The sequence below is a fragment of the Panthera uncia genome, chromosome D1, assembly GCF_023721935.1.
Source record: "Panthera uncia isolate 11264 chromosome D1, Puncia_PCG_1.0, whole genome shotgun sequence".
Taxonomy (NCBI): Eukaryota; Metazoa; Chordata; class Mammalia; order Carnivora; family Felidae; genus Panthera; species Panthera uncia.
This window is the reverse complement of record NC_064808.1, coordinates 12,476,400-12,500,257: the sequence shown is the minus strand read 5'-3', so window position 1 is coordinate 12,500,257 and position 23,858 is coordinate 12,476,400. Positions and strand designations below refer to the sequence as shown.

Genomic DNA, 23,858 nt, shown 5'->3' with positions numbered 1-23,858 from the left:
CATCTCCATTCATTCATTCAACAGATATTTGTCAAATAGTCATGTGTAGAAGATAGAGGCATGGCCCCTCTTATCTGTCCCATCTTCTCTCCTTTGTGTTCTCACTGTGGATCTCACACTGTGATGGACTATTTATAAGGTGCAATGATATTACTAAATCTTAATGCTGGTAATTTGATTCACTTTCTAGAGGAGTCTCCTTAGTTAATTTATTGTATGCTTAGTGCACAAGGACAGCAAACACCCTGAGGGGAGGCATAGAGGTAATGGTTAAACTTCCAGTACCTAGTAAACATACAATTAATGTTCAGTTGAAAGAAAGAATGAATGAATCAAAATTTACATCTGCTCTATAGTTTTATGGTATGTTCACTTGGTCACAATACTATGGGAAGTGTTTGATTTCTGCTGTCCCCCATTCTGCTGATACCTTCCCTCCTACATATAGATATCTTTTTGTATTTGGATGGCAGGGTTGACCTTTTCTTCTCTTACTATGATAGGTAAAAATAAATAGCATAATGATGATGTAATAAGAACCATTTCCAGTTACTCTCAAATCTGCAGACATTTAAGTAGTGGGAAACATGGGGAAAAGAGCAGGTGGAAATTCCTGGGAGCTGGCACACCTAAACAGAGGACTGATTTTGAGTATCACTCCAAAGGAGGACTCTAAGTCTTTCAGAACATGAGCACAGAACCTGGAAAGTAGAATGTTTGAAGAAAATGGTAGAAATATGACAGTAAAATGAGAATGAAGAAAAAGTTCAGGGCTCATCAGAACCATTTTTTATGTAAAACAACTGAATTTTAGAGTTTAAATAATTTCAAGCAATGTCTCGGACAGTAGTAGCTCTGCAACTGTATTAAATGGAGCCCTAGGGTCTAGGGAGATGTTGACGAGCAACTGTACAACTTGGAGAGGTGACCTCCACCATTTGTGAAGAGGCAGCATGTATACTGAACATAGCCTTAAGGAAGTACTTCTGGGGAGGGGCAGCCTGCTTCATAAAATTCAGTAAGACAAACCCTTCTTACTCTGTGGGGATGATTAGAGAAATCAAAGTATCACACTTTTGTTGATGAGCGTAGGAGTCCACAAACATCAGGCAAGTCCAATTTGTTTGTGGAGCCATTGTCAAAAGCAACTGATTTGTGATGGCAGCCAGAGATTTTTTTAAGATTATTTATTTTGAGAGAGACAGAACAAGCAGTGGAGGGGCAGAGAGAGAATAGGAAAGAGGATCCAAAGCAGGGTCCCTGCTGACAGCAGTGAGCCTGATGTGGGGGTTCAAACTCAGGAACCATGAAATCATGACCTGAGAGGAAGTCAGACGCTTAACCGACTGAGCCACCCAGGCACCCTCAGAGACTTTTAAAAATCTAGTCAAGGGATTGTTTCCTAATTCAGTGGAGAAGAAAATTGGGTCTTCCAAAGCTGGGAAAGCTTATTTTCAAAAAGTTGCACAACTTTTGGTTTATGTAGCACAAAGCACAGGCAGCAACTGACAGAGCTATTCTTACTTTTAATAAAACTCCTAAGTTGTTTTAGGAAATAGCAGCCTCTTCCTAAGCACCGGAATCTCGGGATCTACCATTTCCCTAGAGGGGGGAGATCTTTCTGTGATTATCCTCATACCTCCTTTGTTGAAGTAAGACTTTCTCCTTAAAAAAATTGGTAATAGTCCTTTACATGATGATTTTAAGTTGAGGCTAAATAAAATCAATAACTGAAAAATTCTGGAGTTGACTTTACCCTCCCTTTTCTATTGTTTAACAAGTCCAAATGAGAGGTGAGATCTCTAAGTGTCTTAGAAAACATTTGGGCTGTGGTTCATGTTTAAATGAACAAAATGAACATGAACTAAAAATACCAGCACAGCCTTTCCTCACTGAGCTAGACTTAGTTGAGATAGCTAGTTATTCAGATATTTGTGATTTAGTGCTTATTGGATGTACTGATATGTTTTTTTCTGAGCGAATGTCTCATCCTCGTCCAACTTTGGAAAGTCATTGCCAACCTCAGTCATGTGGTTTCACTACCTAACATTAACTTTTGTTGCCTTACAAGTAGTGAGGGCCACTGGGCAGGGATCTGTCTATCACCAGGATTGCTCAAGCAGAGTGATACGGGTTATCATATTTCCTGCTGTTGGAGGTTGGCGACATGTCCTTTCAAGTCACAGAGTCCCATGCTTCACATCTTCTTCTATTCATACAACCCCAGAATCAGTTACTTCACATCTCTATACCGGACATAAAAGAAGGAGACGTGTTCTGAAAACATGCTTGAAGTGGGAACCCTCAGTTCGATCTTTCCAGGACAAGACCATAGACATTTCCAGGAACCACTTCCGGGAACATTTCTCATGTTTGCAGCAGCTCTAAACATACCTGGGCAGGCTTCAAATATCCATTCACGAAAAGTGGGCCTGTATTAATATCTGGGTCTTTGGGGTAGATGTTTGTTTTTACATGATGTTGGAAGTGTCGGTGATTCCACCAGCATGTTGACAGGCCCTGAGGAGAAGAGAGGGTTCATTAGCTGCAAGATTTCTCTCCTGGGATGTCCTTCGCTCTCAGAGTTTTCTGCATGCATCTCCAAAGTCAAAGTAAGATATCTGAGCTTCTGGAACTTGTTCCCTGACTGCTGGGTCACAGAATGGCTCATTGGACAGAGCCTTTCAAAGCCTACAATCAAATAATCATGGGATCCAGGAACACAAATTCAGGCTAATGCAACTCCTGATCATGAAAATTCACAAAAACTGGTAAAATGAAATGTTTTTCCATCCTTTACTTTGGGTGGGGGTCCTCATTAAAAAAATCCTGAAGGTAGGAAGGGCAGTTAGTATTCTTATTTTACAAATAAAGAAAATTCAACTCTAAAACTTTAATTAGCTCTCGGGAAAAAAACGGTCCTGGGAATCCTGCTTTAATCAGTATTTCAAAGAATCATGGATCTCAAATGATGTTGTAGGGGGCTTGGCTCAGATTCTTGCGTGTTCAGGCTTCAATGATCTCATATAAATATAAATGAGAATAAAAATATTTTAACTGATGCCAAGTTCAAATCATCTCTGATTAGGTTGCTTATGATTTTCTTTCTCTCAATGACAGTATAAAGGTTTTAATAGAGCAAGGATTTGGTAGCACATCAATGTGGCTTCATACCCTGGATATAGAAATACTGCTGTGTGGTCTGGGTAAATTTCACCCTCTTTGAGGCTCTATTCCATCTGCAGTAATGATATTTACCTCCATGGGTTGTTTTGGGAGACATGAGATGATGTATGTAAAATGTTGGCATATTGAGATATTCAATTTCTTCTCCTTTCCCCTATTACATAGATTATTACATAAGAATAAGCAGTATTTGTTTTTTATTGCATATTTGATATATCTCAATAACTGGCCTATACATGTTTTACATCGTCACTGTCCAATATGGTAGCCATGAGCCACAGGCTGGCTATTGAGCACTTGAAGTGTGACCAGTCGAATTAAGATGGCTGTATGTGTATAATATTGGATTTTGAGGCATGGTATGAAAAAAGGAGTGTAAAATATCATATTAACAACTTTCATATTGATTACATGTAGAAATTATAATATTTTGAATATATATGTGGTAATAAAGTTATCTTTTAAGATGTGGCGATGAGAAAATTTAAAATGATTTATATCATTTTAATGTGGCTTAGAATTATATTTCTGTTGGGCTATACTCATCTAGACACTATACATCCATGGTAGAGGGGGAAGGGAATGTTTGAAAATCATGTGAGCATTGCCTTCTAGTCTTGTTGCAGAGTCCTCTCTTAGCAAACCCTCGTGTTATCATCCCTCCGGAGTGATAGTCTCTTTTTACCACTAACACTCCCTACCATCCTTATGGTGGAATCTCTCTTCCTGCATCCCACATCTCTTCCCTGAATCTCATGCATGAAAGGGAAATCACTTTCCAAACATTTCCTTGTGGGTGGTTCATGATATGTCAAACTCAAGGTGTACTCATCAATTTTTATTCCCCCTGTGGGGTCTCCATTGCACTCTTCTCGTCTCCTACCAAGCTGCATACCACCCACTCACCCTTACAATTGTGCACTTTCTCTCTGTTTATCCGTTCATTATTTATTTTGAAATACCTCCCATGCATCAGACATTGAGCCAAGTATTTGCTGTATAAAGTTAGACATGATAAAATGGAGCTCCCACACTTATGCAACATACAACCCAACAGGAGCAATACAGAAACAAGGGCACTGTGATAAACAATGATTCACTTTGTTAGTTTAATCCTTTGTGAGCTAACATTTTGACTGTATCCTTGCAGTCAATGACTATCTGTGGAAACTGGTAATGTCAGAGTAATTATGGGTGTGATAAGGCAGCTGGCTCTACCCTCACCCCTCGGTCTGGAAGCCACAATTACTGGAGGTGAGGGATAGTGATCCAGCTGAAAGTGAAGATAATCAGCTACATGCAAATAGGTTGCCCCTGTACCAAATTCCATATAAGAACCACCCTAAGTCATTCCTCATTTCCATGTTAGGTCCTTTCTTGGTGCATTATAAGGATTCCAAACATTGTTCTGAAGCCATTTGGGGGCTGAATTCAAATCCCTGCTACTGGGTGTATGTGGCGTTGGGTAATTTCCTCATCTGTGAAGTGAATGAGAAAAACGTTACAGGAAATAACATACTTGACACTCCCCCCCCAAAAAATTATTTTAGGATGTAGTCATGGAAGCAGGATAGGCCAGATTTTCAAGGCAGATCTTAATATCAAATATTCTATCTCTTTGTCCCTATAATGACACTTGATTCTTATAGTTTTCAAACTGGGCATGCTGGGTGTTGGGGAGGGGATGTCGAAAAATATGCTACAGGGAGTCTATTTTGATTTGAACATTGCACAGAAGTCCAAAATGTGTGCAGACATTTCAGAGTGTACTTTCAGAAGGGCTCTTTTGCTGCACACACACACAAAAAAGCAAAGACCAGACATACACCATTACTAGCACAGGTAGTGAAAGCATATTCCAACAAAATCTCAATATATATTTATGCTTTTCCATGGGGGAGGGTAAATTGGCATGAAATCAAGTTTTGAAATTTAAAATTGTAATGTATGTAGAAGATGAAGTTGTTGCTGCTTCTATTACAATTTTCCTTGTTACCTCCCTCCTTCCCAACTTTCCTTCCCCTAGGTAGTTTACTCTGCTGCAGATGATTGAAACCTGTATTCATTTTGCTCACAAATTGCTGGTTTTGCCTGCAAAAGGCCCAGTGCACTCAATTAGCTTTTAGAGCATTTCCCATTTACTTCCTCTGTTCATGAGTTATCAAGGTTGTGTTCATTTCAACTAGTGCAAAACTTGTTTCTGGCAACACAACTCATAGAGAAAGAGCAGTGTACAAATTTGGACCAATGGAAAAGCAATGATTTTTTTTAAAGCACCAGCAAGGGTAGAGCTTGAAACATTACATATACTGACACCAGATCAACTGTCAATTATCTCCAGGTCACATGAGTCTCCTTTTCCCTCTGACTTCCTCAAAACAGGGGAAGGAGACTGGGAGGGTCCATTACCTAATTCTTTGTGCGGGATTTCCTTCTTTTATTCTGTGGTAAAGATTTCTGATTGAACACAGAAACAGTGTCAATTTAGCACTAGTGGATGGAGGGCAGAACAGTGCACCTACAGGAATTTCCCAGTTAAATAAAACATCAAATAAAATGACAATATGTTATTCATTCTAACAATTTTGAGTAACAGACATAATTCTAATAGGAACCCAGATCCCACTCAGTGTTACTGAATCTACTTAAACTTTGTTTGCTCGACTGGAAAGAGGATAGATAAGACGGTGATTTTAAGTATCTTCCAGTTAAGTATAAAACAACAGTGTTAAGACAAAACAAAAGTGCCTATGAGTTTTTTCTAAAATGAGCTGGCTTGAATGCAATATTTGGCTTCGTGGAAGGCTCAGAGGCATTTCTCCCCTGTCTGGGCCAGTGTACATAGTCACTAAATCCTAGAATGTCCTAGAAAAGCAGACATCCAGTTTAACTCCTAATATTAGAGATAAGGACATGGAGAGTCAGATATCAGACAAGATCACACAAGGGGCCTTTTCAGAGTCAGATCTAGCACCCACTCTTAGCAGTCCTGTACTGTTACCTTGGTTCATCCATCCATCCATCAATCCATCCATCCACTCAACAAATGCTATTGAAGGCTTACTATGTGCCAAGCACTCTGCTAGGTGCTGCAGCATAGTGGCACATAGGACAAAGTATATGCTCTCCTGGAGTTTGGGCAGGGATACAAGGCCAGCTGCCATCATCATCACTGCTGTTTCCAGCCTTCTGGGATTTGCAGCCCTTGACTCTTGAACAGTGCCATCTGACCTGTCTTGTCCACTTTTTCTCTTTCTCTTCATTATTATCTCTTCTGCATCCTTTCCTATTTCTTCATAGCCCTGTCTTTCTAAGACAAATCGGGCTTTGCTAGATTCCTGTAGCTTCCCAGCAGTAAATATTCAGATTCCTTCTAGAAACATTCCCATTCATGATTTTACAGAGCACCTCTTCATTTATAAAGGTACAATTGTTCTCCTCCAAGGTGGTTTCTTAATTGGGTACCAGGGACTGGGCCAAAGACTTTATTAGTGTAAGAAAAAAAAACTGTTGGAATTTACTAAATAAAAATAAACCTTCCCTCATAAAAATTCCAAATTCTAATTTTAACATATATATTATAATGTCATATATATATATAGTACCTACATTTTTATTATATTTATATTTATTTGCAAATCTATGCACAAACACTTTTTTTACTCATATCAGCACACAAATTTGGTAACCATAGTCTGAGGAAATGAGTTTTGAGAATTCCATCATGTTCCATGAACATCCTGTACCTTGAGATGACCCATCACAACTTTTTGCATCAAGCGGCTCCACTTGGACTTTGGAAATATAGAAGTGTGTCCCAAGTCATGTTGCAGAAAAAAACACTGAACCTAGAAGAGATTAAGTTGTTGTTAGAGAGGTTGAGGAGTTAAGAAGAAATTAATCAATGAGCCCGCCCATAGATTCAGGAGCCCATTGGAGAAGAATGGTGGGGGATCTCATCTGGCCCCAAGCCAAGTTCACTTTCTATTTCCCACACATTTCATTCTTTCCCACTTGTGTGCCTTTGTGAACTGAGTTCTTTCAGCCTAGAACATTTTCCTTACCACTGTCAAATCTTCCAGTGAGGAGGACAAAGAGTATGGCCTTTGGAGTCAGGCAGATTTGGGTTCTCAACTGTTCTTTACCATGTATGTGTTGCACAGATCTTGGCAGGTTACTCAGTAGCTCTGAACCTCAGCTCTTCATCTGATAGGTAGGGATAATAATACCTTACTCATGGACTGTTGGCAAACTTAAATACCTCCAAAGTGCTTGGCTTATGTTAAGCACCAAACAAATACTTGTTTCCTTTCCAGTTTCCAAAAGAATTGCTTTTCAAGGAATAAAGCAAGTTGACTTTACAAAAAATAAATAAATATCATAAATTCTGGAATTAACTTTGACATTAATTTTCCATAAAACCTTCCCCAGTTATCCCCATGAGAATTAAATGCCTCTTTCTGCTTTAACAGCATATGCTGGTTCCTCTCTTTGGCACCGATGTCATTCTGTCACATAGAATGTTTACCAGTTTGAACATCGGTCTCCCCAGTGGAAGACTCTTTTCCCCAGGGAAGGAACCAGGTGCATTTCCTTTCGTGTCCCCCCCACAGTGTTGTGCTCACAGAAAGCCGTGTTCAGAGATTCACGCTTCATTCAACAAAGATTTATCCAATGCTCTGCTGGTGCCAGTTTGATTACAATTTATGGTGGAATCCATAAGTTCAGGTTTTTAAGTTTTTATGTAAATTCCAGTTAGTTAACATACAGTGTAATGCTGGCTTCAGATATACAATACAGTGATTCGACACCTCCGTACAACCCCCAGTGCTCATCGTGACAAGTTCACTCCTTAATCCCCATCACCTATTTCATACATCCCCCCACCCCCTCTCCTTTGGTAACCATCAGTTCATTCTCCGTAGTTAAGATTCTGTTTCTTGATTTGCCTTTCTCTCTTTTTATTGGTTGGAAGATGAATAAAAGATAAAGGTGAGTGTTACATGGCTGAGAAACGACTTCAGTTACTGAACTGGTATGGATACAATTGGGCAAAGACGAGCATCTGTCATAAATTAAATATTTCGTATGTGCTAGTCATTGTGCTAAGTGTTTTACACGTTAACTTGTTTAGTAGAGAATATTTACATAAAGATTGTTATCCCGTTTTACAGACAAAAGACTGGGTCCTGGCAAGATGTGGTAACTTGCTGGTGTCAGATGTGGATTAGTAGCTTGCCAGGAAGTGTCAGGAAGCACCTGGTGCAGGTCTAAAGGGAGAAGGAGACAATTCTGAATTGTCCCCTAAAGCCACTGCTTGATTTTAGGGTACGTGCTTACCTGGGAAATTGTGAGAAGGAAGGAGATGAATATTGTCACAGGCCAGCCACTGCCAAAATGCCACACTATTAGCCAAGCCAGAGTTTCTAAAATCAAGATCTGGGCGAAGTGAAGGAAGAAGAACACTGGGTTGACCTTGAACATGTTCATGGCCTCTAATGTTCTCCGCAATTCTCGGACATCTTCCACCAGCTGGGACTGAGAAATAAATGTTCAAGGAAGGAATTAGTTCCCTCAGGGAACACAAATGAACACAATTAATAATCTCTTTTATTACTTTATTAATACCTTACTTTTATGAATAGAAATTTAAGGCTATTAACAAATTTAATTGAGCAAAATTAAAAACATAAAACTATGAGCAAACAAAACCTTTTAAAAAGGTTATGATAATATTTTTTTTTTCAGGAGAAGAGAAAAAATGGGTAGTGATTGGTAAACTGTCCTCAAACTGTTTTGGAACTCAGAAACAGTAGGGTTTGGCGGGGAGGTCTAGGAGTTATTGTCTAACAGTTGTTAGGGGAGTAGTGTCTAACAGTTGTCTTTTAAACCATCAGTATTGTTTCAGGTATTGATTGATCACCGATTATGCTTCAGGGAACTGTGTGGTCTATATGGACTTGTGTTACCATACATAATGGTACACTTTACACAGAATTTTCTACCTCATCATCAGATCAGTTTTGCAAAGGGCCCTTTCATTAAAGATGATAAAAATAGAAAAATGCAGTTCATGTAAATTGGTTCAAAGGAAGACTTTCCTGTGAGCTGCTTGATGGGCCCCTAGGAACAAGGCAGGATCTCTTGTGGCATTAGTGTGTGTGTGCTGATGTGTATGTGTGTCTGTGTGTATGTGTGGGAGGGTAAGTTTCCCGGTCCTATGTGTGTGTGACATGCATATGTGCATGTGTGTGCATGGTCAAGGCTAGTATTGGTTTACAAGCTTGCCAATCAAACTGGAGAGTCAGTGCAAGAGATGGGAAGAAATATCTCTTAGCTTAACGACTAATGGGTTTGAAACCAGGACAGTTGACACAGCGACCAGGGCATAAGAAAGAAAACAAGACTGTTCAAGGAGATACACAAAAGGAGAGAAATTTGTAGCATAAAAAGAAAAAGCTATGAACATAATTCTAGAAGCAAAATTTTAATTTGGACTGGGGCCAGAAATAAGTGACTTGGAATCCCAGTTTTCTGATACACCAACTATGGGACTTTCAGAAAGCAATTTATTTTCCTTGGACTATAGTTTCACCAAATGTAGAAAAGGCTTCTGTTATGATATATTCACATCTTTCATCCAATAGCTATTTATGGAGTCTGTACTATATGTCTGATCCTGTGCAGGGGGGGTTCTTGAGTACACAGAGATAAGCAATATAGATAGATAGATACTTGGATACATAGATAGATAGATACATAGATAGATAGATACATAGATAGATAGATACATAGATACATAGATACATAGATACATAGATACACAGATAGATACATAGATGATAGATAGATAGATAGATAGATAGATAGATATTCCCTGCTCTCATGGAACTCACTTTAAAAGACACAGACATCAAACATTTTTATAATCAGTCACTGGACAAAAATTGTATCTAGATATATCTGGGCAAAAAAAGAGGTACTTGGAAACATGGAAATTCTGTTTGGTACAGGACCAAACATTTCTTTCCTTTTTACACAGAGGTTTACGAATTCTGAGTGTCTAAGGAGGATGACATTATTTTGTAACATGTAGAAGCTACTCATCTATGGTATAGCAGGTTCACCCAGCCATGATGTCAGGCATCTCACAGAAAATGATCAATTCTTGGATATGTCAGGAATCGCTCAACTGGCCTTTGTCCTCATCCCTCCGCATGTTTCTGAGTCCTGAGACCCCACTCACACTTTTGTGTCTCTCCTGGCTAGGCTCTTCTGGGGCAAGCTCTCCGATGAGCAGCGGCTTAAGGTACAATTTTACAATGTCAAGGTCCAGATGCATGGCTCTGAAGACATCCTGTAAATCACAGAGAATTGATAGAGGCTTAGGAGACACATGCTTATCTACAGAATAGTCCCCTTCCTTACCTTATCCTGTGCCCATCTTGGGAATCAGCAGACTCTATTACAGAGGATTTCTTCTAACCCCAGGTTGATGTCTCCAGTTGAACAATCAAAATTACCCTTGGAGATACTTTGTGAAAGCTTCATGCTGGAGATCCCCCAGCTTGATGCACTGCTTCATTAGGCAAGCCCAACACAGCCAGGATATTCCTGATCATTGGAAGGGATCGCTGTTTACTTTATTGAGCACCAGAAGAATTAATTTGCTGGAGTTAATAAGCGATGATGAATCCTTTAAGTCCAACATCAGGCTTGGTGGAAGTTGCCCACACAGAAACATGCAGCAACCATGACTAGCTGTGAAAAGCACATCTCCCATCAAATCTCCCTCTTGGTTCCTGGCCAAAGCCAAGAGGAATGAAACATTTGAGTTAAGTTATTTTTTTAAAAAACTGGTTAAAGTTGACATTGATAGTGTAGGATTAATGCACAGGAGAGAAAGGGAGTACAGCCCTTGAGGTCTGAGCTGTCTAAAGTACACGCTTTTCACAAAGTTTTTCACTGGAGGGGTCTCATCACTCTTTCTAAACAGTGCTAGGGCAGTCTCTGCAAGGGTTGTGACAGCCAGGCACATAGAGATGACCAACTGCTTTTCCCCATCTCAGGTCCATGTTAAGCAGCACCTTGTGGGTAGAGGCTATGTGAAGTGTGGTGGTTCCTATATCCTCCTTATATTTGGAACTAAAAGATATTCTCTTTCCTTCCAGGGATTTAAACCATTTTTGGGGAAGGAAAATTCTCCAAGAGGTGGACTTTCTAGGCTTTCTGCTAATATGACTTTGGGTACAGGAGTTATTAAAAGTGAGGGAATACAATCAACATCATAAGTTGAAAACATGGAAGCCACACCCACGACTCTAAAGTGCTGGTATCCCATAGTACTGACTAGGAAAATGGACCCTGGAGTGGCCTTTCTTCATTTAAATTCTAGTTTCTACTTACTAGCTGTGGAGCTATGAAGCTGTGGACAAGTCTCTCGACCTTGTCTGTGCTTCTGTTTTCTCTAACACAAGGGTGATGACAATAGCCAACCAATTCATAAAGTTACTTTAGAGATTAAGCGAGTCAGCATATTAGCCATCTTTCTTATATGTATACTTCTAGTGCTAAGAACTTACTATCTACATTCTCTTCAATACAGCACCTCAGAGATTTTCTTCCTATACTCCAATGCTTAATGTGTAATGAACTCTGAATTATTTTAGAGAATATAATGAAACTTCCATGTTCAAAGTGCAAAGCACCTTTAGATACATCTAAGAACTATGTAGAAGCCTACTTTCTAAGAAGGTGTTTATGTAATGAATAACATTAATTAGAAGGGTGCAATATCAGCTTTTTAGACTTACTTCTCCTTATGGTCTCTAGGTTCAATGATATAAAAAGGGCTTTGTATTTGCTAGAACCAGTCCAGTCCCTACTTTCCATTCTGCTTCTGCATACTTACTCTGACCCCTTTGGAAATGCTATACTATATAATTTCACATTCTACAACTTTAAAACTTAGTTTCCTGAGCCAGGAAGACAGCCATCCAGTGATTAAGAAGGCTATTAAGTATTTCAGAATGATCCATATTGGCAAAATATTCTACCTGTTCTTTAAGAGCAGATAGGATGGATAACATTCCGGTGGATCAAGATAAGAAGGTAGAAGAAAGGTAAGCCATTGAAATTTCATTTTACTGTGAGCAGTCATTCAGAACCTGGAGCAGTGTGCTAACAAAAACATTCTTCTGGGTTCATCGTTTGTTTGTTTGTTTGTTTGTTTTGTTGGTTGGTTTTGGTGGGGGGTAATTTGTTTGTTTGTTTTTTGATTCACAGCAAAATCCATAGGCAACACTGCAATAACAGATCCTAAAGACCAACAGAGTTTTTCCAGAATAGTAAGCCTTGCCCTGCCATGTGGACCTCTTTTCATTGTACTGATGAGCAGTACAACAAAGGAGTTTACATAGTCTTAGAATATTCAATGTAAAAGAATTTCCTAATAGAGTCTGGATATTGTGGAAGTTGTGAAATCCTCTTTTTGAAACACCTGTAAAAACAGGCTATGTTATCATATCAACACACTTGGGCGAGTATATTCGTGCTGAAGGAAGGAGAGGGGGTAAAATGAAGGGGAGACGGGATAGTGCTAACTTCTGTTGAGTGTATCTTGTGTACCAGACAATCTATGGGCCAACTCATAATCATCACCTTAGATCTGTGAGGTTCCATCATTTGTGCTATAAAGATAAAGATACCAAGTCTTTGAGGAGAGAAAGTCTTGTCCAAAATGCCACAGCAAATAGGTAAATAGTAGAGCCAGGATTTGAACTAAAGTCTATGTGACTTTAAAGCCATGAAGCTGTAACAATTTATTCTATCCTTAACATGTATAATTCTTTTTCTGAAAGGCCTCTCAAGAGAGAAGTGATGCCAGATAGTTTGGGGTGATGCAAAAATCTGTATGTATCTGCTGGGCATATAGTAATGATACCTCTCCATATTAGGTTTTAATCCCCTGAATTGCTTTGCCTCTGGCTTCAACCTGCCTCTCCAGGCTTACCTTTCACCATCACCCTTCATGAGCCATTTGTCCACCAGTCATCTTCCCATTCAATGAACATTCCATGCCTATCTATTGTTCTGAAGCTTGGCACATACTGTTTCCTTTGTCTTAACTACCTTCCTCCATTTTCTCTCTATAAATACTCTTCCTCACCCCTCAAGATTCAGATTAAATAATGCCTCCACCTAACTTAGGAAAGTTATTTACCATCTCCTGTGGCTCCTGTAGCCCCTAGAGCTTTTCAAATTATATTATAATGAAACTGTGTACCTGCCCCCTTCTCTAGTGGTCTTTGTGTTTTTCTTTTTTAAAAATTAGTATAATATTCATATAGCCTTATATTGGCTTCAGGTGTACAAAAGAACGATTTGATATTTGCATGCATTGCAAAATAACCACCACAATAAGTCTGGTTAACATCTGCCCCCATACATAGTTACCAAATTCTTTTTCTGGTGATGATAACTTGTAAGATTTAATCTCTCAACACTTTTCAAATACACAATACAGTATTATTAACTATAGTCACCATGCAAAACATTACAACCCCCATGATTTATTTATTGTAGCTGGAAGTTTTCACTTTTGAACTCCTTCACCCTTTTATCCCACCCGGTACCTCCTGCCTCTGGTAACCACCAATTGGTTTTCTGTATCTATGAGCTTGATATTTTGTTTTCTTTCTTAGATTCCACATATAAGTGAAATCATATGCTATTTTTCTTCCTCTGTCTGACATATTTCAATTAGCATAATGCCTTCTGGGAACATCCAGGTTGTTGCAAATGGCAGGATTTTGTTCTTTTTTATGGCTGAATAGTATTCTATCAGGTGTGTGTGTGTGTGTGTGTGTGTGTGTGTGTGTGTGCACGCATGCATGGGCATCACATTTTCTTTATACATTCATCTGTAGCTTTGTAGTATGTTCTGATATCAGGGAATCCAGGTGGGTTATTTCTCAAGATTGCTTTGACTATTTGGGGTCATTTATGGTTCCAATACAAATTTTAGGATTATTTAATCTATTTTCATGAAAAATGCCATTGGAATTCTGATAGAGAATGCATTGAACCTGTGGATTGTTTTAGGTAGAATGGACATTTTAACAGATTAAATCTTCCAACCCATGAGCACAGAATGCCTTTCCATTTGTTTGTATCTTCCTCAATTTCTTTCATTAATGTCTTAGTTTCTAGGGTGCAGGTCTTTCACCTTCTTGGATAAATTTGTTCCAACGTATGTTAGAGTTATTGAAGATGAAAGCCATGTACTATTGATTAAATTATTCCTACTGTCTCGTTTTGCCTGGAATATGGCATGTGGCTCAGTGGATGCCTGATGAGTAAGGGAAAGGAGGAATGAAGAGATGAATATAAGCTTTCTCTAACAAAGAAAAAGTTGGGAGCATTCAAAAGTGTTGAGCTCAGAGGATACAGGTCTTAAGAACCAATGTCTCTTCCCTACCCAGCATCTCCCATTTTCATCTGTTAGCTTTTTGGCTCCCTTCTTAACCATAATCTCTACTCCTTAATCTATTCATAAATTTGTACCAACATTCATTTCAAAACGGGTTATTTTGACACAGGCCTGAGACAAACCCCTGCATTTACAAACTTAAGTACTATCAAGAAGTTGTCCCCTACACAAAGGCACCCATCCAAGAGGGTAGGTATGGGCTGAAATCCAGCAAACGTTCTGTTTGCCGAATCTTGTGCTGCAACCACCCAAGGAGTGTGCCTTCCTAATTCACACTAAGGCACAGTGCAGGGTAGCAAAGGACTAAGCTGCCTTATATTAGGGAAATTACTTAATTTCTCAAGCCTCAGGTTTTTTTCTAAATGAGGATAATAATGCCACCCACTCTGCCTAACGGGTTTACTAATGCTTCCATTCATTTATTCAGTCATTCTATAAAACCTTATTGAGGATCTTATCTTAGCCTAGTAGCTAAGAGATTTGGTTTTGAAAGCCAGACCAAATAAGTAAATTAATAAGTGATTGCACTTTTTGTATTATATTTAGTTTGTCTGGGGGAAGAAATTCTGGAAATAAAACACCAGTGAGAAATATATATACACACAGTCACAAAACAAGGTAACTAGAACATGGATTTTGATTTACTCATCTCACAAAAGCTCACCAGACTAGTCAACACCCAACCACATATGCATTACCACATCTTTGAGTAATTTCTCTTATGCTTACTCTTCTCTGGTATCATGTGCTCCAAGGCAAAGGCTAGAACAAATCCCCTCATATTTTGGGTAGTACATGAATTATGAATAGGTCAGTTTGTAAGGAAAACGCTGTCTTTGCCCTTTATCTGGGAGAAAGCCTTTTCGGAATGGAGAATGTTCACTTAAAGTCACCCAGATTCCCCTTCACCCACAGGAATAAGCAGAGGGTTATTTTTCCACTGCAACTCATTTCATTGTTTGAGAACTTTCATTATTTGAAAGCTCTTCCCTATACTGAGATTTTTTTCTGTGATACTTTCTGCTGAGCTCCAGCCCCAGTTCTCTCTCTCTCTGCTCTCCCTCCCAAACCTGCTCATCCTCCTGGCTTCCCTATTCTGTCATGGACATAGTCACCCAGTTCACTATGTCACATATGCACAAGTCAGACAGACTGTTTCTCCACGATTACTCAACCAGTCACTCATCACATTTTATAAATTATGTCTCTTAGACATCCTTTGCAGCTACCCCGTCTTTTCCATTCCTGTGGTCAGTGCCTTGTTAGGACTTTCAACATGTTCCCTGGGCTCCCTCCTTCATTTTGGCTGACTGTTCTTCAGTACAGCCATCACTTAGCTGCCAGACTGGCCTTTCTGAAAGAAAGCATGTCCTCATGGCCCATCTTCACCTTTAGTGCCTCAGCACCCCCCTCTCTCTACTTCTCCACCTATTTTCTACTTGAATCATTGTTCTGGTGAGAACCAGATAATTTAAGAAATGTTGACAACCCAGAGAAGATGCAACTACTTGTACTGATTACTACTTTCGCTTTCACTAATGCTTAGAAATCTGGGTTGGTTTTGTCCTGGTGGTTGCCGATGGGGATGGATGCTGTGCTAGGGAAGTGTTATTATGTGTAGTGGAAGAGGAGAAAGAAGAGGAAGGCATGGCTCAGCTCTCAAGAGGCTTCCTCTCCCTCTCCTTTCTCTTTTCTCTTTCTCTACCTCTCCTTTCTCACATTCTGTCCTCCTTATGCCATAATAGTCAATGACGCTAATTGAGCACATACCATGGGCCAATATTGTGCTAAGCAAAAGAAGTGGTTAAGCTGGGATGCCCATTCTGTCTGGGTGTTTCCTCCTGATGTGAATCCTGTTTTCACTCCACCTCTGTGAAAAATCCTCTCTTCCTCCAGCCCTAACCTCACCTCCACTGACTGCATGCCACTCTTTTGAACTGCATACAGCTCCCCTGTCTTCCACATGGTAGTCCTCCAAATAGCTGGATGAACTTTTCTATATTTCCTCTAAGTTTTGGTTATCCTTTCCCTGTCATATTGGCCTTTGGCCATCATGAGAAAGAACATGAGCTTCTCAGGGTCTTTCTTAGAGTGGGGACTTCAGAGATAATAAGTGGGTTGAACAGCACTAGGATACGAACTTGTTTTCTTTGTTCTAGATATTTTGTTCATGTACATGTATCACAAGGTTACATTTATGCCTTTCATGGAACCCAGAACGTACTGTTGTCTTACATGAAGACTGTGCCCAACTATTGTTTCATAAGCATGTCTCATCCTCAAATGCTTTGTAATCCTATTTTAATAATTGCAAAATAGCCCATCATATGGATATATTGATAACTATATGATCAATTATTCTTGGACTTACAGGTTGTTTCTGACTTTCCCCAGTGAACTCTTCTCAGGTAAAAATACTGGGCCTAGACTCTAATTATTACCACCATGCCATTAGTTTTAAATCACATAGTTTGAAAACAGACAACTCATATGGGAAATAACAGGAACTTATGTACCCATTTTGTTTTGTGGATTTATTTGTCTTGCCTTTTCTTTGGAGAAAATTACAACCCATCTCAGAACTAAGTAATAACAAAACAAAAGCACTGCTATTTTTTTTTTTCAGTTTTTAATCTCTGCCAAGCGAGATGAAGGTATTATTATCCCTAATTTCTAGATGAGGAAGCCAAGGCTTCAAGAGTTTCATCAACCTCCTCAAGACATTCTTAGTAAGTAGTTGAGCTCAGATACAAGCCAACCCTTTTCCATTCCCAAACCTGTACTCTTAATCATTACGCTGGACCCTTAACAAGGGTTTTAGAATAGCTGACTACATGAATGAGCAAATTAATGATCTATCACTATTCAGCGTTTATGAGGAAAGTAGAAGCTTCAAGGAGAGTTTCCATGTAAACAAAGGAATGGTACTCTTCACTGGGCAGGTGTGGTCATGGGTTGAGGACCAGCTAACAGAGACTATGCTTTCTTTGGTCCACAGTTGCCTTTCAGGGCACAACCTGCAAACACCTCTTAGGTTGTAGAGTAAGTCTCTGATTGTAGGTCCTTTATGTCCTGGCCTCCTTCACTAGAGAGAATGATGCTTCTCCACCATGGGCTCCTCTGTTCCCAATCAGATGACACCAAATATAATCAAGATTTCTAAGCTGGTGGTAAGCAGGAAATAATAATCACACCTCTGAGGCTATGGATGCCAGTGAGATAAATCATAATAGTTAGAATTTAATGAAACTTTATTAAGTGTTTGGCATTGTGCTAAACACTTTACAAGCATTAGTCCCATTTACCATAAACCAGTTAGATTGGTAAGGTCATTTCCATTTTACAAATGATGAAGCAGAGGCTGCGAGCATTTCAACAACTTTCCCACGTTCATGTATCCAGTTGCCAAGCTCAGGCTCCCTGAATTCTGAGTAGCTATGGGGTATTACATTTGTCAGAACTCCTCTGGAGCCTCCCATCCTTCCTGAACCATCTTCCTTTGCAAGAATCTTTTCTCCAAACATTTTTGGATTTACTTACATAAAGTCTAGGGTACATGGCTGGCCACGCTCAGGATTTTCATTCTTAAGATATGAATCCCAAGGTGGCATGGGTATTTTATCCTAAAGTCCTGATGGTTTTATTTTATTAATTAATTCCACCTTGTTGGATGTGGAATCATGTTTTTTTTCCCTAACTTCTTAGAGATAAACATCATCAGAAAATTAAAGATTCATCAGCTCAGCTGTCTCAAGCTGAGTGAGTTTATCAGTTATTTCCAAGGTGGTTGAAGGCCTGCATCTTTGCCAACACATCATCTGAGCTGATCCTGTGACTTGGGTTAGAAAAGCACTATCCATAATTGTAGGTTTGTGTTATTGTTATTAACATTTTGATGCCTATCATGTGAATTGCTGTCTTCCTTTTACACACCCCATTTATAAGAGTCTGAGAAATTTCTAGATGGGCACAGACGTGATTTTTCCCAAATTTTACTCATGCATTTGTAACTTTCTTCTTAAAAGACAGTGACAGATGGTAGCCACACTTGTGGTGAGCATAGCCTAGTGTATAGAGTTGTTGAATCACTATATTGTACACTTGAACTAATGAAATGTTGTGTGTCAACTATACTAAACCAGGAAGGAAACAGTGACTCCAATTGAAAACACAACACCAAGAGAAAACAAAATCCAAAATACACAAACAGTATCCACTGTCAGCATCTGAGCCCATCCCAAAATAGGAGCTCGTCCTTGAAGCTTATTTGGTTTCAGGTTCTTGCAGGATAGGAATCCTGAAAAATTGGTTTGGGAGATGAGCAATTGTGGAGTTTGAGCACGTACTCAAAATGCTTTGGGAAAGAGAGCCAAGTCCCAGCCACCCACCAGTCAGAAGGGAGAAGGCAGAGCTTTGAGTTCCTTACCGTGGCATCTTCCCCAGCATAGTGGTTGAGGACTCGGCCCCCCCCTGGATGCTTGTTGGCCCAGGCAGTAACATCGTAGACCTTGCGATTGATCACCAGCCACTGATCAGCCTTCTGATTGTGTTTCTGGATCTCCTGCCAGCTGTACATGTTGAGACTTTTTCTGGGCACGCCACACTTTCCATTTGCCTCCTGCTTTACAGAGATCTCTCCTCTCCCATTTGCTACTGGTTTCCCATTCGCTTGATACTTCTCACCCAGGTATGGCTGACCCTCTCCTACAAGGTCCCCATTACCTGCATGCTTGTCTTCAAGCTTCATCGTCATTGTACCCCTCTGATTTCTAGGTTGGCTCCTGAAATTTCTAATATTTGCGTCTGATTAGACCATAAAATGACACTTTGCCTTCCTTCTTATTCTACTGCAGTACAATACTGCAGTAGAATACTACTGATGCCTGCACAGAAAACTTTTTAACCTAGTTATCTCTTCACATCCTGAGAATGAGCTCATCCCCAGCCTCACACTTCTCTGTCTGTCCTGATTTTCTCTGCCCAGATAGAGGCTTGGTCACCTTCCTTCTCTCTGCTGGCTGATGTCTTAGCAGCATCCTCTTTCATCATTAAATGTCCCCTGGTAAAGAGCTTGGACTAATCACAGTTGGTCTGAAAGTTGTGGCCTGCCCCAGGGCTGTGGGGCAAGGCTCAGGTCACAGGGCTGTCCTACACTGCCACTCCATGGAGTTGGGTTCCCCAGCTCTCTGGCGTGCCTGTGGATAGAGACATTTAGGTTTGTTAATTCCACATGTGGTTGAAATGTATTGAATTGTCTTTCCATCATCTCTGTGTAATCGAATTGCCCCAACCTCTGTCTGAATGATATAGTTGACCCTTGAACAACACACAGTCAAAAAATCCACATATAAAACTTGGACTCTCCCAAAACGTAACCAGTAATAGCCTACTACTGAAGAAGCCTGATTGATAGTATAAAAGGTCCATTAACACAGATTGTGTATGTTACATGTATCATATACTTTACTCTTACAATAAAGTAAGCTAAATAAAACAAATAATTAAGAAAATCATAAGGAAGATAAAGTGTATTTACAGTACTATACTGCATTTGTTAGAAAAACATGGATATAAGTGGACCCACAGAGTTCAAACCTGTGTTGTTCAAGGATACACTGTATTTCCATTGGAACAACCACATCCCTCTCCTCCAGGCCACAGAGGCTGATCCAGGAGAGCTACCCAACCTAAACTGAACCAAGATCTCCTTCTGGAATTGTCTAATATCTTGAATCAAGGAGATGTAAATTTAGGATATTAACAAGGGTTACTTTCTATCATTTGGACTGGGAAGCCAAAACGTTTGTCTGTACCAAGTGCAAAAAGTAAGGAGATACCAGGAAAAAAATTTCAAGGTTATAAATTTCGGAAGTTTTCCTGGATAGAATTCTCATAATACTACAAAGACTGATACCACATGCTCCATGAGAAAATGGAGATTTGTATCATGTTTACTATTGTATCCGTAGGTCTAGCACAGTATGCATTTAATAATTATTTGTTCAATGGTTGAACAAGTAGGGCACCAAGCAGAGGAAATAGCTGGATGAAGGAACTGGACATCTGGTCCCAATTACCTTGATCCTGGAAGGTCTTATATCTGATGGAGGATTATTTGACTACCATAGCTGATTTCATCAAAGTTCCCCAAAGAATTTTGCTGAACAGCTGGTACTTATGAACCTTGCCCTGTGTTTCCACGAATCCCCCTACCCAGTAGTTCACTCACCTCCCAGTTCTAATTAGATTATATATTTTATTAAATGGGTGTTTGAGGTAACATCGATTTGCCATTCATTCAGTGAACACTTATGAAGTTCAAATATGTGTAAAGCACAGCTAAAATTGATTGTTTCCTCTGCTTTAAAAGTGTCCTAATAGGAAAGCGGTTACTACCTGCTTCAACAAACAAAATAGCAATACCTACTTTAGGATCAGCAGTTTCATGGTATCATCTCATCAGAACATAAGAAGTCTCCCATGTATATATGTGAAGTCATGAATTCCATCATATGAGAGACTCAGAGAGTGAGGATTTAAAAAAAAAACAATTTTAATTATCCCAAGCTTGAGTAATTTATGTTGACTTTTTCTGCTTGCTTCTCAGAGAGGTGGGGCACAGACCTCGTCTGAGATAAACTAGAAGATGATTCTCTGGCCATAAAGGTAAATTGCATTGCTGTGAATTATGAAGTTGGATGTGTATTTAGAGATCCTGAAGGTCATGGGACTTGTGGCTGCCTGTTCAGAGGGGTGGTGGCCGCCCTGTGTTAAAACAAATGCTGAACCAGTCATCTGGGCTTCTAGTCCCCATTACTGATTAACTGGATGCATTTCAAAGCCATTTTCCCTTTCTGGGTCTCCAATTCCTCACCTCACATTGAGAGATTGCATCAGATAAAGTTGTTCTCAAACTTGAGAACTTGGAGATCCCAAAGAATAAGAAGCCCAAAACTATCACTTTGGCCGATCATTATCAGATAAAGTTGTTCTCAAACTTGAGAATTTGGAGATCCCAAAGAATAAGAAGCCAAAAACTATCACTTTGGCTGATCATTTGGTATCAAAATATTCAGGACCACAAACACAAAACACTTGAACACCAAAATTGCATAGCAGAATTTGCTAGAAGTTGGTTATCCTAATACACATATTATTTTTTATAACCCAAATGAAACCAGAATCCTTCACAGAGTACTTGAGGATGCCAAGAAATACTATATTGGATAGTATCTGAGGTTCCTTCCAGCTCTCAGATAAAAAGAAACTATGTCTGAAAAACTTCTTTTTTCTTTTTCGGTAGTAGAACGTAGTGATTCATCATTTATACATAACATCCAGCGCTCACCCCAATAAGTGCCCTCCTTAATACCCATCACTGATCTAGCCCATCCCCTGATGAATCTCCCCTCCAGCAACCCTCAGTTTGTCCTCTGTATTTAAAAGCCTTACCGACGGATGTTGAAACTATTGTGGTAACCATTTCACAATATATGTAAATCACATCATCATGCTATTTGCCTTAAACCTATATAGTGATGTATGTCAATTAGTTTTTAATAAAACTATAAAATATTTTTTAAAAAAAGAAACCATATCTGATTTCCCTGGTGTGATAATTTCTTCAATGCTCTTCTGTGATGATAGTTGAAGCACACTTCCGATTCTGCTCTATCATATGTGGAGATTAAGCCTACAGATAACATGAGATTTCATAATAGACACTCCTCTCCTGAGAACATATGTGGCAAACATTTAACTAGGCATTTTTGGAGGATCCACAAGAAAGGGTGAACGTGTGACCTCTGCCCACCGCTGGTTTACCATCTGCTACCCTTTTGTATTTTCTGTGCTCCTACATTAGACTATATGTGGACTCACAAAGGGGACACTGTGCATGCTGGCGCGTGCCACCCTGCCTACCCGGAGACTCCTGTTAATGCTTCAAAACTCGGGTTAAGCAGCACTTTTAGTTTTTCCTGATCCACCTTGCTAGAGCTGGATCCCCTCTGTGCTCTCCCCGTCCCTCCAGCACAGTGTGATTGTAGCTCTTGTTGCGTCTTGACTGAACTGTTGTCTATTTCCGCCATGAGTTTGTGAGTTATTTGAGGGACAAGCCACTTTCATTCCTGCATTTTTCAAACCTGGCACAGCCTAGTCCTCAGTACTTGAGGACAGAGTGAATGAGTGGCTCGATGGATAACAAAGACTCAGAAATGTTCACATTCTCCTCTGTCATATATTCTCTGTGATGGACGGGGCAAGTCTCAGTTAACGCCTGGCTCCCTTCCCATATTGGCAGTGCCAGGCCTTGGGACTCATTTCAGTGCTGTCCCTGATTGTTCTCTCCCACTCTCATTAGAAGTGTCCTTAGGTCTTTCATTCCAGGTGTGTTCATTTTGTTTTGTTTTGTTTTGTTTGTTTTTGTTTCTGTTGTGTTTTTTTTTTTTTTTTGGATGTGCTGTTCACAGTCTTGTGTCATCTGCATCATCTTTAGATCTGATGATAAATGGGAAGCCTGCAAAAAAGGAGGAAAGGTGATTTCTGAAGGCTTAAAAAACCCTTCAGATGACAAGACAAAGACCCAAACTTTGGGTTTCTAACAGGTGTTGGCTGCTGCAAATGGCTATTTCATGCCTGCGGGGAATGATTTCAGTAATAAATACTCAGCTCTGCAGTTGATTTTCTGATTCTTGTAGTTTTGTTACTTTTTATGGCAGAAGTATTAGGTTCCAAAGTGTTAATTACCATTTCTCAGGCAGTCTGCACAGCTGACCCTTAGCCTGGTTTTGCAGGAAAGATTCAGAATAGTTAGGAACCTGCTCAAAGTCACAGAGCTAGAAAGTGACTTGACCAGGATTTGGACATGGCTCCAAATGGCTCCAGCTGAAGCTCTTTCTATGTTCTCACAGTGTCATCTGTCTATAACTAACTTTATTGGATGTCTGTTTGTTGTCAGGCTGCATCCTGGTAACCCTCTGTGTTTCACCCTCTGTTTGGGCAGAGCCTTTGAATATGTCATAAAGGAATTTCTCTTCAATTTCTGACCTAGTGTCTGTGCGTCAATCCCAAACTGGAGGAATGGAATACTGAGGATCTCCCAGTCCTGTCCTTTCACCAAATCAGGTGCCAAACACTCACTGTGCCCCTGGCATTGTGTGAGGCCCTACAGGAGATGCCA

The 23,858-nt window shown here is 39.8% G+C and overlaps 1 protein-coding gene across 1 annotated transcript in view; it reads right to left on the bottom strand.

Annotated features, from left to right (window-relative positions):
- The window catches only part of LOC125933695 (fatty acid desaturase 2-like protein FADS2B), a 29,906-nt gene extending 10,412 nt beyond the window's left edge, over positions 1–19,494 (bottom strand). The window contains exons 1-5 of the mRNA XM_049646790.1: positions 19,104–19,494; positions 10,433–10,543; positions 8,527–8,724; positions 6,933–7,034; positions 2,395–2,520 (exon numbers count right to left, since the gene is read on the bottom strand). Coding sequence (XP_049502747.1) covers positions 2,395–2,520; positions 6,933–7,034; positions 8,527–8,724; positions 10,433–10,543; positions 19,104–19,430 — 864 coding nt within the window. The 5' untranslated portion in view covers positions 19,431–19,494. The remainder of the gene's footprint in view (positions 1–2,394; positions 2,521–6,932; positions 7,035–8,526; positions 8,725–10,432; positions 10,544–19,103) is intronic.
- Positions 19,495–23,858: the final 4,364 nt, after the last annotated feature.